The sequence below is a fragment of the Mytilus edulis genome, chromosome 4 (assembly GCF_963676685.1).
Source record: "Mytilus edulis chromosome 4, xbMytEdul2.2, whole genome shotgun sequence".
Classification (NCBI taxonomy): domain Eukaryota; kingdom Metazoa; phylum Mollusca; class Bivalvia; order Mytilida; family Mytilidae; genus Mytilus; species Mytilus edulis.
Window position 1 is genome coordinate 21,797,793 of NC_092347.1, and position 16,750 is coordinate 21,814,542.

General features: G+C 31.6%; 1 protein-coding gene across 1 annotated transcript in view; it reads left to right on the plus strand.

The window, feature by feature from the left end:
- LOC139519196 (protein unc-13 homolog B-like) overlaps positions 1-16,750 on the plus strand; it is a gene marked incomplete in the record, with an annotated part of 129,819 nt that overhangs the window by 58,458 nt on the left and 54,611 nt on the right. The window contains 3 exon segments of the mRNA XM_071311085.1: positions 13,185-13,255; positions 13,938-14,028; positions 15,696-15,734. Of these exon segments, the coding sequence (XP_071167186.1) occupies positions 13,185-13,255; positions 13,938-14,028; positions 15,696-15,734 (201 nt within the window).

Consider the following 16,750-nt stretch of genomic DNA (forward strand, 5'->3'; position numbering starts at 1 on the left):
CCAATGGAACACAAACAGTGACAAGCTCTAACATGGTCCATTTAAGATTATTGCCATGAAATTGTGCATTATTGCCAGAAAAGAATAATTTGGATAATTATCTATAATGAATTTGAATTATCATTGTTAATAAGCTGATTTCAATATTAGATAATAGATCATAAAAAAACATGGTCATCCCTGAAATGAATGAATAAGATCAGTAGGGAAATAGCCCTTTATAATTCTCTTTGTTGTGATGTAATTAAGATAAATATCCCTTTGATTAACAAGCATTCAAAGTTTTGAACTTAATGTTCTCATTTCATTAAATATGGGAGCTGCTAGCATTATTTCAAATTTTATGTTTGTAAATAAAAATCAAGAGAGAAATTTGTTGATTTGATGCATATTTCCTGAAAAACAGAATTAGAATAGCTATTATATTCATTTAATATCAACATGATCTAGAAATCAGCACTTAATAAAGTCAGATAATTGGGGAGTATTACTGGAAAAACCTATATCATGTAAATAGACACAACATAGTCATGCAAATAAATTGCAGCTAGTTTCCAGAAAGCTCAAGAGAATTAGTATAAAAATAAGGAGATGTTGTATAATTACAAGTAAGACAACTAACAACCAAAAACCAAAGCGCTAAGATTAAAACAACTATGTGTCACTGAATGGCCTCTAACTATGAGCAAAAGTTGTATCATTAAGGAAGCCATAATATGTCCCATGATAACAAAATTTAGAACAATTTAAAGGAAAGAGCCAAGAGCAAGATTTCAGCTTCTAACATTAAAACAAAACCAATTATGGTAGACGGTGGAATTTGTACATTAGGAGATGTATAAATGTTATTGCCAATGAGACAGTTACCAACCACAAACCAAAAGACTAGGGTGGGTCCATGAAATGCAATATGTTTTTTTCTGTTGATAAAAAGTCCAATATGGTCTGTAGATTTGTGTTCATTTAAATTCTTCTAAGTTGCTTTTAAAGTTATCCCTCACATATCCTTCAGTTGATATTCTGGATTTCTCTGATATTTACAAATGGATATTGCCCAATTGACATTTTGAAAATAAGAATGACAACAAGTCGCAATGGGAAATAGACCTTGATATAAAAGATTATTATTATTAATTTTTCCCTATTGAGTGGTGGTGCCACCTGTTGCTCATGATTCATACATGTAGAGATCAATATCGTTGTACTGATATATGTTCAAATAGATGACTAGGCTGTTTCAACAGATTTCTTATTTGGACTTTTATTAGTGATAAATTCACTGTGGATTTTTATGTGGAATTTCTTATGTGTACACATTACATCTTGGATTGTTACAGTTTGATGAGTATTATATTTTTGTTGTTTCAGTCAGAGTTATAACTGTAAGAAAGTACAAACCAGGTTTTATATAAAAGGTTTTAAAAGGAGAGTTGTGTTAATTTTAGCTATAACATGTATAAGTTTATCAGACTATTAACTGATTAATATTTATTTAATGTGTAATAAGAACTTAAATCTAATTTGATCAAAAAATGTAATATATATACTCAATGCCAATACAAATTTACAAATGTTTACCCAGATAAAATGTTCAGACAAAAATCATTTCAAGTAATTTTATCTGGGTTTGTCAATATAAAAAAGAAGATGTGGTATGTTTACCAATGAGACAACTCTCCACAAGAGAACAAATGACACAGAAATTAACAACTATAGGTCACCATGAGCAAAGCCCACACCAGTCTGTCTGTAAAACCTGTGATAATTCCAATATAAGCCATAAAACCTAGCATTGCCTGGGAACAACCTCTAATCTTCCTACTTCCCATCCTGTCATAGGTCAGACAACCTCTAATCTTCCTACTTCTCATCCTGTCATAGGTCCGACAACCTCTAATCTTCCTACTTCCCATCCTGTCATAGGTCCGACAACCTCTAATCTTCCTACTTCTCATCCTGTCATAGGTCAGACAACCTCTAATCTTCCTACTTCTCATCCTGTCATAGGTCTGACAACCTCTAATCTTCCTACTTCTCACTTCCCATCCTGTCATAGGTCAGACAACCTCTAATCTTCCTACTTCTCATCCTGTCATAGGTCCGACAACCTCTAATCTTCCTACTTCTCATCCTGTCATAGGTCCGACAACCTCTAATCTTCCTACTTCTCATCCTGTCATAGGTCAGACAACCTCTAATCTTCCTACTTCCCATCCTGTCATAGGTCAGACAACCTCTAATCTTCCTACTTCCCATCCTGTCATAGGTCAGACAACCTCTAATCTTCCTACTTCTCATCCTGTCATAGGTCAGACAACCTCTAATCTTCCTACTTCCCATCCTGTCATAGGTCAGACAACCTCTAATCTTCCTACTTCTCATCCTGTCATAGGTCCGACAACCTCTAATCTTCCTACTTCTCATCCTGTCATAGGTCCGACAACCTCTAATCTTCCTACTTCTCATCCTGTCATAGGTCAGACAACCTCTAATCTTCCTACTTCTCATCCTGTCATAGGTCCGACAACCTCTAATCTTCCTACTTCTCATCCTGTCATAGGTCAGACAACCTCTAATCTTCCTACTTCTCATCCTGTCATAGGTCCGACAACCTCTAATCTTCCTACTTCTCATCCTGTCATAGGTCAGACAACCTCTAATCTTCCTACTTCCCATCCTGTCATAGGTCAGACAACCTCTAATCTTCCTACTTCCCATCCTGTCATAGGTCAGACAACCTCTAATCTTCCTACTTCTCATCCTGTCATAGGTCAGACAACCTCTAATCTTCCTACTTCTCATCCTGTCATAGGTCCGACAACCTCTAATCTTCCTACTTCTCATCCTGTCATAGGTCAGACAACCTCTAATCTTCCTACTTCTCATCCTGTCATAGGTCCGACAACCTCTAATCTTCCTACTTCTCATCCTGTCATAGGTCAGACAACCTCTAATCTTCCTACTTCCCATCCTGTCATAGGTCAGACAACCTCTAATCTTCCTACTTCTCATCCTGTCATAGGTCCGACAACCTCTAATCTTCCTACTTCTCATCCTGTCATAGGTCAGACAACCTCTAATCTTCCTACTTCCCATCCTGTCATAGGTCAGTTGTTTTTCCTTGGTACTCTAGCTTCCTCACATTCATTACTCTCAGTGTGTTTGTTTATACCAGTTTGTAAGTCATTGTTTGAACTAAAAACCTTCCCCCATAATGTTTTAGTATCAACCTAATTCCCCATAAATTTTAAAGCATCGCAACATGAATTAATGTAAAGTTGAAGAAAAAAATATAATTGTTTTGCAAAATTGCAAAATTGGTCAACCAGAGCACAGAACTTTAGGTCAAATTGTCATGAAATTCTTATCAAGCATAACAACATGGGCAAATAATAACCTTAAAGACTGATAGTTTTGCAGTATTAAAAATATCCTTACAATACAGTTCACCTATAAACAGAATATTCCAAATCAAATAAAGGATAAAGACAGTATTTCCTACAGGAATCCAACTCTCTTTAGCAGGAAATTATACAGCAATTTGATTTCCCGTGTGTAAGAGATAAATTCATAATAGTTCTAATAGTATTCTATTTTGTTAACAAATAAAAAGTCCTCAACGGTTCTTTAGTTGAAGGCATTATTGTTCTCTTTATAAGTCCATTGTTTAATAATATTTCTTTTTCTTTTGCTTAGGTACAGGTGAACTAAATTGCCTTTAAGGTGGGGGTAATGGGGCAAGGCTATTATTAGAAATGATAGGAGAGGACGTCTCTAATGTTGTTATAACTTGTGTCCAATCCCTTTTGCTACTTTTGCAAATAAAATATGTTTAAACTAAGAAGGTATAGAACTTTTATTTCGAAATTCGTCTATATCATGTTTTTCATACACAGATGTTTCTTCTATAAGATTGTGCTATCAAAATCTTCAGATGACCAAAATAACCTTTAACATTTTTTCATGTTTTAGGCTATAACAAAAATAAATTGTATAATGATTTAAGATACTACAAATTAAATTTAGCTAATGATTTTTTTTTTTAAATCAATCTTCTGATGTTTTATTTTTCTTAGTCATCTGGTTGATACTGATATTTACCCCATATCTCCTTTTAACTGTAATCATGATAATGATAACATAAAAAATATCCTTACATATCCAAATCTCATTTCTTTGAAACATTAGGTCTACCTACTTAAAAAACAAAACATATTTAGGTCTACTTGATAAATGACATTTAATTTTCCATTTATAGTTATTTTAACATAAGTGTTTCATGTTAAAATTCTAATTGCAGAAATAACATATTGAAGCATCTAAAAAATTATGCTCTATAAAATGCCAAATTATTTCTAGATAATTCTGTCCAGTAAATGTAAAAACATCTGTGCCTTGTCATTAATTTTCCAATTTATTTCAAGATTCTGCATAAGAAATAATTTTTTGTCTGACATCTTACAGAAATATCAAATTGATTAAAAAATAAGACAGGGCCTATTGCTATATCAGATATTTGTATATCTTATAAGGATTTTAGATGAAAATTACAAGTTATGGTCACCATAAGACCTTCGACAATAAGAAAACCCATACAAGACGGTCTAATATAAAAAGTCCCAATATGACAAATGTAAAACAAATTAAAATAGAAAACTAAAAGCCTGATTTTTGTAAAAAAAAATATACCGGTAATAAAAAGAATACAAATATGATATAAAAGTTAATTTTAAAGGATAAGTTGTTTATTGAGATAATGAGTTCAATAAGAGCCAAATAACAAAGTTACAAAAGTAGTTTCTTGCATGCATCTACATTGTATTAGGAAATTAAAAGGATATGAAAATCTGTTTCAATCTTGACTTTATTGAATAGCCTGTTGAAAAAGATACTGGATATGATACAATGACATTGATGAAGATTAGAGAACATTTTGTATTTTTTTTTATTGCTTAATCATTATAAATTTAAAAGAATAGATTTTAATTAGTTTTTCCAATACTTCTAAAATAAATTCCAATTAGGATTAAAAGCCTGTTAAAATGTCAATAACTGATATTTGGATAATCTGCATCGTGCGTGTATTGGTGGTATATACAATAAACTATAGACAAGTTGAAGAGAAAATTACATAGTAATTATGCCACTGTTATAACTACAAAATATATAATCAATGTCCCTGATGTTATAAACCATTGCATAAAATTAACACAACTCTCCATCATATATAGAAGTCTTTAATTCTGACATATTTAATTGGTCTTATATGAAAAGTCAGTCGCTCAATCATCTACAGAATTCATATATATTATTTCATCATTGACAATATATATATAGGCATACAGGATCAATTTGTAATGACGGGGTAGAAAATAGAATCTGATATGGACACTGACAACTATAACAAAAGATGTCTTGAACATTTGCCGGAAATATTTAGTGGTCAAATGTCACTTGAAATTAATATTGACAGAACAGTTATCGGATTTGAATAGGACACCATTTGATTTTGACAAAATGGGAAAATTTTTCAGTAAATTGTCGTTCTTGACAAGTGTCAGTAATTACTGTGAAGAACCTAGTGATGAAGTGATAGAGGAGCTTGTCTCTGATAGCAAAGAAAACGAGAGGTGGGATTCTGATACCTCCTCTGCTTATGTTAAACCTTTGTGGACAACCGAATTATCTCTCCGTGAACAGCAAGAGCTAGCTCTTTCAGAGGCTGAGGCCCAGGAGGCTCTTTCAGAATCTGAGGCACAGGAGGCTCTTTCAGACACTGAGGCACAAGAAGTCGATAAAGACGATGATTTTGGATTACATTTTTTATTTGGGGAGGATGAGGATTTTCCTGAACTTGAGGAGGAATGTGATATAGAAGTATCAGACGCATCGCTGATTGAAGAGGAAAATAGTGATGAATATTTAAAATCACAGGTAGTTGGAGTTTTATTTTAATTAGTTATTGATAAGGTAGCAGTAAGCTTCTTGAGGACCACAATTTCGATATTTAGTTTGTCTGATTATGTAAGTACGAAATTGTATATTTTCACGTAATATTTATCTTAAAACCCAAACGTAGACTCATATTTGTAATATTATGTTCTGAATTTTATGCCCCACTTAGGGGCACTATGTTTTTCAGTCTGTGTGTCTGAATTGCATGGTCCACTGAACATAGAAAACGATAGTGTGAGTGCGGCATCCCTGTACTATGGGCACATTCTTGTTTCATATTATTTTACAATAATCATTGCACTAAGGTGCATCAGGGATAAGACCATGTTGTATGTTTCCGCTTCCTGTTTTAAACAAGGACAATGTATGAAGTCTACTGTTATTATAGAATAATATGGAATAAGTAATCTAATACTATGCTATATGGTCACATATAAGAGATATGACCTTTCGATTCTGAGGTAACTTCCTCCAAGGTTTAGATCATTGTTATTTAACATAGACCCCAAATTGTGAAGAAAAGTGGTTTCCTGATGTTTAATCAAATACTACACATTAATCGAATATATTATCACATATATTTTGAGAAAGATTTTGAGGTTGCTACTAATAAAGGTCATGGTCAGTATACCTATGCTATACCTAAATAAGCTTTGTGTAAGATAAATTTTAACTATCCAAAATCATATTAAAAAAGTGACAGCTGAAAGCAAACAGAAAGCACTTTGCTATCAGGTCACTTAAAGTTTTTCAACATAACATTGGGGTGTGTGGGGAATGTGAGTTTGTTAATGCTGTCACTGCATTGTCCTGTAGTTGCAAACATTTAAAACAACAGGTTGAAGGTGCAGTGGTTTTATTGAATTTTTATCAGAGAAGCCTTTAATCTCTCTACACCTTTTTGCTGATACACAGTCTTCTAGATGGTTTCATTCTGTTATATATTGTGGACACAAAGAATGAGTTACAAATTTTGTAATGTTCTACTGGTGATAATTTCAAAACACCTAAACATATTTCAACTCTATTTAATGATTGAAAGTTATTATTTTTTACTTTAGCTGTGATGGTTCTTCTTGGTCTTGCTGCATTATTGTGATCCCAGGTGCTTAATGTTCGTCACTGCAATAAGATAACCATGATGTTAACACAGCAACGTAAATCTTTACTCAAACAACCTCAATGTTGTGGAGCAGGATCTGTTCCCCTTCTGGAGCACCTGAGATCACCCCCAGTTTTGGTGGGGTTCGTGTTGCATAGTCTCCGGTTTTCTATGTTTTTTTGTGTACTATTATTTGTCTGTTTGTATTTTTCTTTTTCAGCCATTGCATTGTCAGTTTATTTTCGATCTATGAGTTTGAATGTCCCTCTGGTATCATGCCCCTCTTTTTATATAAAGGATGTTTAGGTAACCTAAATCTTTGACAGTCCATTCAAGAGAACTGTATCATAGTATTTCAAGAAAGAATCTATTATATTCATATATTTATACTTAGATAAATTTGTTTTGTGGTTAAGTAAATATTTATGGTTGACTATTAGGTTTTATTTTAGTATCTATGGTTTATATTCACAGGCATAGATAATCAAAGTTTAAACATTTAAAAAAAAAAGGTTTTACTTGTATTTAAACCCTAATTAGAAAATCCATTTGCAGTAAACAGTCATTTCATCCTACTTATGAATTATAAATGGAAATCAATTCATATAACAAAAATGTTTTAGTCATTTTAGCCATTTCATCAGCCTTACAGCAGTGAAGCACAAACTAGAGCATAGATATATCAAATACTCATTTATATTCATTAGTCAAATTGGTATATGATAATGTTCAGAAGTTGTCGTTTGTTGATGTGGTTAATAAGTGTATCATGTTTCTCGCTTTATATATAGATTAGATAGTTGGTTTTCCCGTTTTAAGGTTTTACACATGTCATTTTTTGGGGCCCTTTATACCTTGCTGTTCAGTTTCAGCCCAGGCTCTGTGTTGAAGACTGTACTTTGATCTAAAATTGTTTACTTTTACAAATTGTGACTTGGATGTGAGACTTGTCTCATTGGCACTCATACCACATCTTCTTATATGTTTTGTGCCAAGTATAAATAGAATTTGGGTTTTCAGACTGCAGGCAATACTTGTATACCAGATCTCCTTATTTTATATGGGCACTAACAATTATGAATTTTGGTGACAATTGTTAATTTTGGACATGAAAGTTTTTTAAACTCAAAATTGTGTTTAGGAATTAATATGAATAAAAAATTAAAGCTTAAGTAAGAGTTATTGCCCTTGCAAATTTTTGGTTACCAGGTATTTTTTGCTGTGTTGAGGAACCATTGGCAACCATGGACTGTTTTGAGCTTTTTGTCAATTTGTTACCTCTTTGAAAGACTTTGGCACATATAACATTTCTATTATCTTTTTGTTAGTGATTTTCAAAAAAAAATTGGAAAGGAATGATAGCTGAAATGGAAAAAATAAAGATGATGATTCTATCAATTCATTGTAAAAAAAGGAGTTCTGGTGCGCAACTTAAGGGGGATATTGTTATGTATTGGATTACACAACGACTTCCTGTTTGATCATATAAATAAGCAGTACTTTAAGCTCAAAGACAACATTGCACAAAATAATTAGAATTTTATACTGTTATAATTTTTAATTAAAATTAAGTTTAAAAGTTTCTTTGTTTTATTTGATGAAAAATTGTGTTTTTCAAATTTGTTTTAAATTTAGAAGCAATAATTAATAAAATTGAAGAGTTTTATAATTGAGAATTATTGTTTTACAGACATTTCATTGGAACTTTATGATTTAAGCTTTGACAGTGAAAACAACTAATTGGGGAAAGTGATTCTTCAATGTTTTGTTGTTGCTGCATTTTTTTATAGCAAGAAAACACAGTTTCAAACACATGCAATTTGTATGTTCAGTATAACGCGGTATTGTTCTAAAAAAAAAAACACCATTCAGTTCAGTGTTGCATTTCTACATGGTTCTTGCTTTCCTATAAGTAATTTATATATTTGGCTATAAGTACATTGGCTTTTATTATGCAAATAGATTGACAATTATTATGTTAAACCTTTGAAATTGTCCATAACTTCATAACTTGCCAAATAACTAGAATTCCAGAAAGTAAAATTGTAATGCTTGATGAGGGAATTAGTACATGCATAAGCATAATGGGTCGTGGCTGATTAAACAGAAGGATAGGGCTGTATTTAAGATACTTGTATTATGTTTGTATGTGGAGGAAAGGTGGTTGCAGTTAGTGATGACAGCAAAGATACAAAGATTATTTTTTCCTTGTACAATGGATATTTGTTCATCAACATAAACTCATTTAAATAGTAAAATAGCTACATTTATAATGTAGACTATTAGATTCATTTCTGCTAGGACATTACTGGACTCAAGTTAACATTATTCCTCTTGGAAATTATTGGACTAAGGGACACATTGCAAATAGGAATTTACTGGACTATTTAATACTATTCCTATTGGAAATTACTGCACTAATGAACACATTTCCAATAGGAAATTACTGGACTAGTTAACATTTTCCCTCTTGGAATTTACAGCAAGTTAACATTAAATTCCTATTGGAAATTACAATAAGTTAATATTAAATTCCTATTGGAAATTACTGGACAAGTTAACATTATTCCTCTTGGAAAATACTGGACTAGTGGACACATTTCCAATAAAAAATAACAGAAAAATATGGAAAATTTCAACTGTAAATTACTGGACTAGTTAAGCAAACTACAAATTACTGGACTTAAGTGGACACATTTCTACTTAGAAATTACTGGTCTAGTAGCAAACTGCAAATCACTGGACTAGTGGATACAATTCCAATAGGAAATTAGTGGTCTAGTAACCAGCTTGAAATTGCTGGACTAGATGACACATTTCCACTGGGAAATTGCTGGACTAGAGGACACATTTTCACTTGGCTATTATTGAGCTAGTGGACAAATTTCCTCTGGGAAATTGCACCACAATTGGATAAAAAATTATAGGAAGGTCAAAATATTAGTATGTGATTTTGTTTTTAAATTCTATAGATTTAATTTGCTAATCATGTTAATAGAGGAATTTATTCATGGTTTATACTTTGGTAATTGTTGTCTGGTTTCAGAATGAAGAGCTTCATGGTTTGGAATATGTACTTCAATCTTTTGTAATAGTATCTAAATCATTTGATGGCTGTTTAATTATCAAAATGAAATATATTGTTTCCTTGAAATCGAAGCATTTTAATTAGCTGTGTTGAATGTTTATTTTCCCCTCAAGTCTGAAATTGTTGCTTTATTAATCTGAATCCTTTGTTTTGATATGATTTAATCTTGTTACCCGGAAGAATTACACTGTAAATTAATTTTCTGGAATCACTGAACATATTGGTAAGACAAGTTCAAACATTTTCACTTTCCCTCAGGTTTTTTTTTTTCCCTAAAGGAGACTACTGTAGATTTATCATTATTTGTGGGATACCTATTTTCATGGACTATGTACATGATGTAGGTAAATGTAAACCATAAATTTAATTGTTAAATGAAGTAAATATATTCTATAGGCTTGTATATAGACTTTTACAAAACCATGCAGGAAATTAAATATACACAAAATTAGTACTGACACAAAATATAGGAATCTACACTATACCAGAATTTTTTCGTATAAATTGTATTTATATGAAAATAATGGTTTAATTGTCAAATAATTTGTTTGTTAAAAAAAGGTCTAACTTATAAAAGCTAGAAGAAGTAAAATCTTATTAAACTGAAATCCGGCCACTAGATTTCTCATTTGAATTGTTTCACATTGGTTTGCCCTTTGATGAAAGAGGTGCTATTTAAGAGGCCATTAGTTGTAAACATCCTTGTCTTTTAGTCTTTTGATTGTAAGTTGTCTTTAGATTGGCAACTTTACCCCATTTCCTAATTTTTAAACTAGCATTAACTGCAATTGCATAATCAATTTGTTAATTCATAGATCCATACTCAGAGTCAGTCAGTAATGCTCTTCATTGGAATTGAAGCTGAAGTGACATAATATTCTGCTCACTTTGTTAGACATAAGTATATTAATAATAGTGCTGCATTGCTTGATTGTGTAAAGCTTCCTGTTTTATAGAGAGATGGATTATTGTAAGGATTTCCTGTCTTGCATTTGTCATTAAAACCGAATAGTTTAATTTGGAATGATTTTGAAAAATAGAAAAATCATTGAAGTTTCTTTTATATAACCTGTAAGGTTTGGCATTCATGTATGGCTGAGGGTCTTCAAATGGTTACGATTATTAATGGGATATAAAGCTAAGTAACCCCTATGTCATACTGTGAACCCTCCTTTGGCTAGTTTCAATAATTATTGTAGCTTGGAAAATTTCCTTGTTTTGACCTTATTTTCCTGCTTCATTGATCACTTACTGAGTTATATGATAATGTTACTGTTTGTCCATCAACCATGAATAAAAGGTGAAGTTTATTTTTAGAATAGGTTTAGAATTGTAAGGTCACCATTATTTCTGTATTGTGTTGTCCTGAATTTATATTAGACATACCATTCTTGCCTAATGACATATGAAACCAAGAAAGCTGTTTGTTTTCAAATGTTATTTAAATTTTTGATGAAATTCTCCATTAAAGGAGACTCACATTTCCTTACAGAGTCTTCTGTTTTTAGATTTCTGATTCTGTGTTAAACTGTATGTATAACACATCTGGAACTTTTAAGTTGATCGTTATGTCCTGAGGCTTTGGAATCTTTCTTTATCATGTTAATAGTCTTTCTGGGAATATAAGATTTACTTATATGCAGTCAATGCAATATGGGTGGTCAGGTAAGACTGGAATTCAAAACGTTTTAATTACCATTATTTAATATTGACATCTGATATTTGAGTACTAATACATAGAATTACTTTTTTGTTGTCAATTTCATTATTGAAGTTGGTTTTTTGAGCATCATATTTATAAATTGGAATGACTCTAACAAGTGGGGAGGGGTATGTAACTATGTATGCAGCCTTAAGTCTTTGCAGGATAATCAGCTTGTTGATGGGGGTCATTATCTTGTAGAAGTTTAGGTGGAAGGTTTGCAGTCATAACTTTGTGTTCTTTAATGTGTGTTTACAATCAAGAAGGTCAAGCAGTCATTGCCATTGATTTGACCAGTTGTCATGACATTTGAATGTTTTTTCCTGTTTTAGCAAGAGACTTTTGACATTTGAATTTGAAAATTTCCATAGAATTCAGTATAATCATTTCCTATTAAGATAAACGTGTGGTCTTGTGGTTCTTTTGTATTTTAAATGAAAGAAGAATGATACAATACATAAAAAAAGATAACAAAATTCTTCAAGGTAAATTAACCTATTGTTAAGTTTTGTCTTGATGTTATTGTCTTGAAATCAGATGTTCTTAAAAGATGTGACCATAGTTACAAATACTGTTATAGAAATGATATTGATATGATTCTTTGGAGTGACAGGAGACATGATAAGTCCCCAGACATTTTAATTATGACTACCATATGATGCTTTTATGTGTTATGAATACATTGGATATTTAATATAATCTGGAAAAAAACATTAAGCCTATTACCACAGTAATATAAATACATCTCCACTTGAGAACAAACTTATCCTACTTATAAACACAATATTTAATGCCATGAAGAAAATTTCTGGTATATTCAGCTCAGCCTCAAATGATGTGAAGTTACTCATTTGTCAGTTGCTGACCAAGAATGGAGTTTTTTTAGTGCTTTAAGAAAACCATTTAGTTTGTTATTGTCGGGTTTCTGTCTTCTTATGTATACAAAACCTTGAAAATATATGAATGTTCCAGAAAACCCATGCAATTTCTGTTCCTAAACAACTTAAGAACTTTAGATAAGTTTTGTAAGACCAAACAAAATAAAAACACAGAAGACTTATCTGTCCATAATGGTTCATCTGCTCTGTATCAGGATGTTTACCATAAATCTGTGGACTTTTTGAAGCATAAGCTAAATTTTGGTATTTGCCCCTGGTTTTTGCCAAACTGTTATGTGGGAGCTCGGCTTGGTTTCCTGTAGATAAACAAAAATTCCTCTTATCTTTTCAGTCTAATATTGCTGATAACTGATTTTGAAAAAAAGTCATAAATGGTATGGAGATATTTTATAATATATTATAATTGTCACTTTTTTAAAGATTTGTGTTTATTTTCAGACGAGTTCCATGGAGGGTGACATTATCAGTGATGAAGGAAGAGAGAGGCCTTGGCCACATGTAAATGGAGGGTATGTCATAAAATATAAGTAGATTGAGTTCAGATTTCTTTGAAAAATAAGCAGAAGGAGTTCTTACAGTACTAATCTGAAAAGGGACCATGTATACATCATTTGAATTTGAAGTCTGAAGTGAGTGAGTATATCACCAAAGTCATAGGATGTTGATCTTGTCTACCACTAATGCTCTCAGTCTGATGGTCTTTACCAATACATAAAACACAAGTCAACTGCTGACAAACCAGAGCATTTGACAGTTCCAATTTGTCTGGTAAACAAATCTGTGTGTACTCGATAATTAAAAAAAAAAAGTGTTAATTTCTTTTGCTTCTAAATTCTTAGTAAGCCTGAAATAAAGAAGAGATACAATCACCCAATTTATGTAAATCAGTTTCAGAAACTATAGATCTGCATTGATTCCTGCTGATCATGTGCTATAAGTGCCAGATTTAAAGAAAACAAGCTATTATTCCACCCATACAACATATCCTATCAAAAACTATGATCTGACTCAATTTTTGATCAATCAGACAACTTATTGTTTTTTGCAAGAACAGAATTTGTCAGATTAAAGGAGTATTTGGTACTGACACAGTTTTAGCCAATAGATAACAAAGACAATTTTGACTAAGAATACATTTCTTTTTTTTTTGTTAACCTCAAGTAAAAAATTGTGTATGCCTCTTTATTTTAGACCGAATAACAACGAATTTTACAAGAACATAGACAGTATGCCTGAAATCAAACCGAGAAGTAAGAAATCTGGTGTCCTAGTTAGTGACCTTGTAAGTATCATAATATATTGTTTACATTGTTTATTTTAGACCCAGTAACTATGAGTTTTATAATATCATAGACAGCATGCCTGAAATCAAACCAAGGAGTAAAAAATGTGTCAGTGACCTTGTAAGTACCCATGTGACCTCTATCTGTTGTAACACTCATTTGTAACATTTAGTTTATATGTGTGTTAAACAAATTAACATTACTTGGTATATGGTTGTTTCCTGTAAAAGGAATTTTGGTATTTGGGTGATTCTTTATGGGATAAGGAGGAAAATAGTTCTTATCCTTCCATTTTGACTTAGCTTCCTTCCACAGAGTTTTGGAAACCTGTGACTTAATTAGGTTGAATATCTGGACAACTTTTACTTCTATTTCTCTCCCTCTTATAATTAAATTAGTATTTTACCATTAGATTCCTCTTCAGTTTTATACCATTTGAACTTTTTGGGTATATTCTACTATCACAGTTTTATGATTTGAAGGTTTTGTGTTTTTTAAGAGGCTTGCATCTTTAATACTAGTATTATGGACACACCTTGGAAATTATTAGGGCCCGCCCTAGTGATCAGTCTGTTCGTCAGTCTGTAACAAATTGTGTCCGCTCTATATGTAGAGAACCGTTACAATTTCAAACTTTATACTTGACGTGTATGTTAACCAACACCAGTGGGTGTGTCATAATGTACAACATCCTAGGTCAAAATCAAGGTCAAAAACTTTGGTTTCAGTTGACAACCCCATGTCCTATGGTAATGATGGTGTCTGCTCTATATCTTGAGAACAGTTATGATTTCAGAGTTTAAACTTGACATGTAGATGAACCAACACTGGAGGGTGTGTCAGAATGTATGTAATACTTCCTAGGTCAAAGGTCAAGGTCAAAAACTTTGGTTTCAGTCCACAACCCCATGTCCTATGGCTCTCATCTCAATGATGTCTAGTTAAAAACTATTGGTAGGATTTTTTACATCAATTTCTATCTAAAAAAATAGTATTTTTAAACTCCGGTCAGTTGTGGCCTGTAGGGATTAAATTAAATGATGTCAGTATTTTACATGAATAAGGAATAATTTACCCCTTTACCTAGTTGAAAGTAGAAATAGATATAGATTAAATCAAAAGTTATGGCACATTAATACTGTTAATTGATGAAAAAATATCTGGTACAAGGTTGATTTGCAGTATCCATTATCCAAGGAAAGCAGGGCCTTGTTGTTTTTAATGATCAAAATAATAGTGAGCACAGCCAGGCAAAATTTTGTTAGCGATTTTAAACCAAAACATTTGGTTTTTATTCAATTAAATGGGAATGGTTTAAAATAAGACTTCCTTAGATGTACAGCTATCTTAACCATGTGTATATGTCCTAGCTCCTTCACAGGGATTTGCTATCTTTAGACACACCAGTCTAAATAATGTGCCATAACATAACACTGCATGGTAGTTAGTATAGTTTGCTTGATGTAGCTCAATCTTCTCATTTTATTTAATAATTACTAACTCAATGTATAGGATGCAATCAAATTGACATGGTCAGATGACTTATTTTTGCCAAACATGGTCAGAAGACCATCCGTCAGGCAAAATTATAGTATTTTTATGTTTACGTATGTTGAATTAAAAGCTAAATTATAAATTGAAAGCTACATAATTTAATTTTCTTCAGATAACACCAGGAACTCTACGCTTTTTAGATCGTTCTAGGGTAAATTATTGATCAAGAGTTACTGTTCCTATTTTGAAGTTTATTTTCCCTTTACACTTACAGAGTTTGACATTAACTTTTTTACATACATTTGATTAGCCTTCATTTGTTTTATATTGATGTTATTCATGGTTTTATCACTTGCTGAAAATAATCTTGTTCTCTGACAGACATGCAGCTTTTATCATAAATGTGGCTATTCTAAAATTAGTACACATACTTTTATGTCAAATTCTCTGACAGACATGCAACTTTTATTATTAATGTGGCTTTTCTATAACTATATGGGTACAAATACATTTATGTCAAACTCTGTGATAAGTTAACTGTCCAAATTTTACATTTTTGAGTAATTTTTTGGTACTAATCCTTGGATTGTTTTAACCCTTGACTCGTTTTGAATTAAATATTAATAAAATCAACATAATATATTTGTTTTATAGTATTCTTCATTTATTTCAAGCTTTTTAACTCCTAAGAATTGTTTAAATAGTGTATCAATGGTTAAATGATGTACTTTTGTACTCTTGACTAACATTTAAAAGCTTCTTGGTTAAGGTAGTTTTCTAAAAATAACCTTCAAGATTCCCTTAATCTTTCGGTAACTAAGCTCTTTTGATCACTTTTTTTGTAAAGATAATATCTTCAATGTCTATATTTTTAAAATTCTCAACTTAGTTTAAACATTCTATGAATGATATTTCATTTCCAATTGTTTTCACATCAAAAATTAGAGAAATTATGTTCTTGGCTAATTCACTTGAATATCTATTCTAAATTAAAGATCAGGGACAATGTTACAGTTTAAAAGCGCTCATTTCTTGACTGATATATTTAATTGCTGTCAAAATGCCTAATTAGTAAAATGATTTATCATATACGTATCAAATATTATTTTTTTCAGACCCAATTTTTTTTCTTCAAAAGATTAAAATATATCTTCATTTTCAATTCTTAGTCACTATAAATTGAATGGATTGAAATATATTAACCTGAAATGAATACCAAGGAAATTT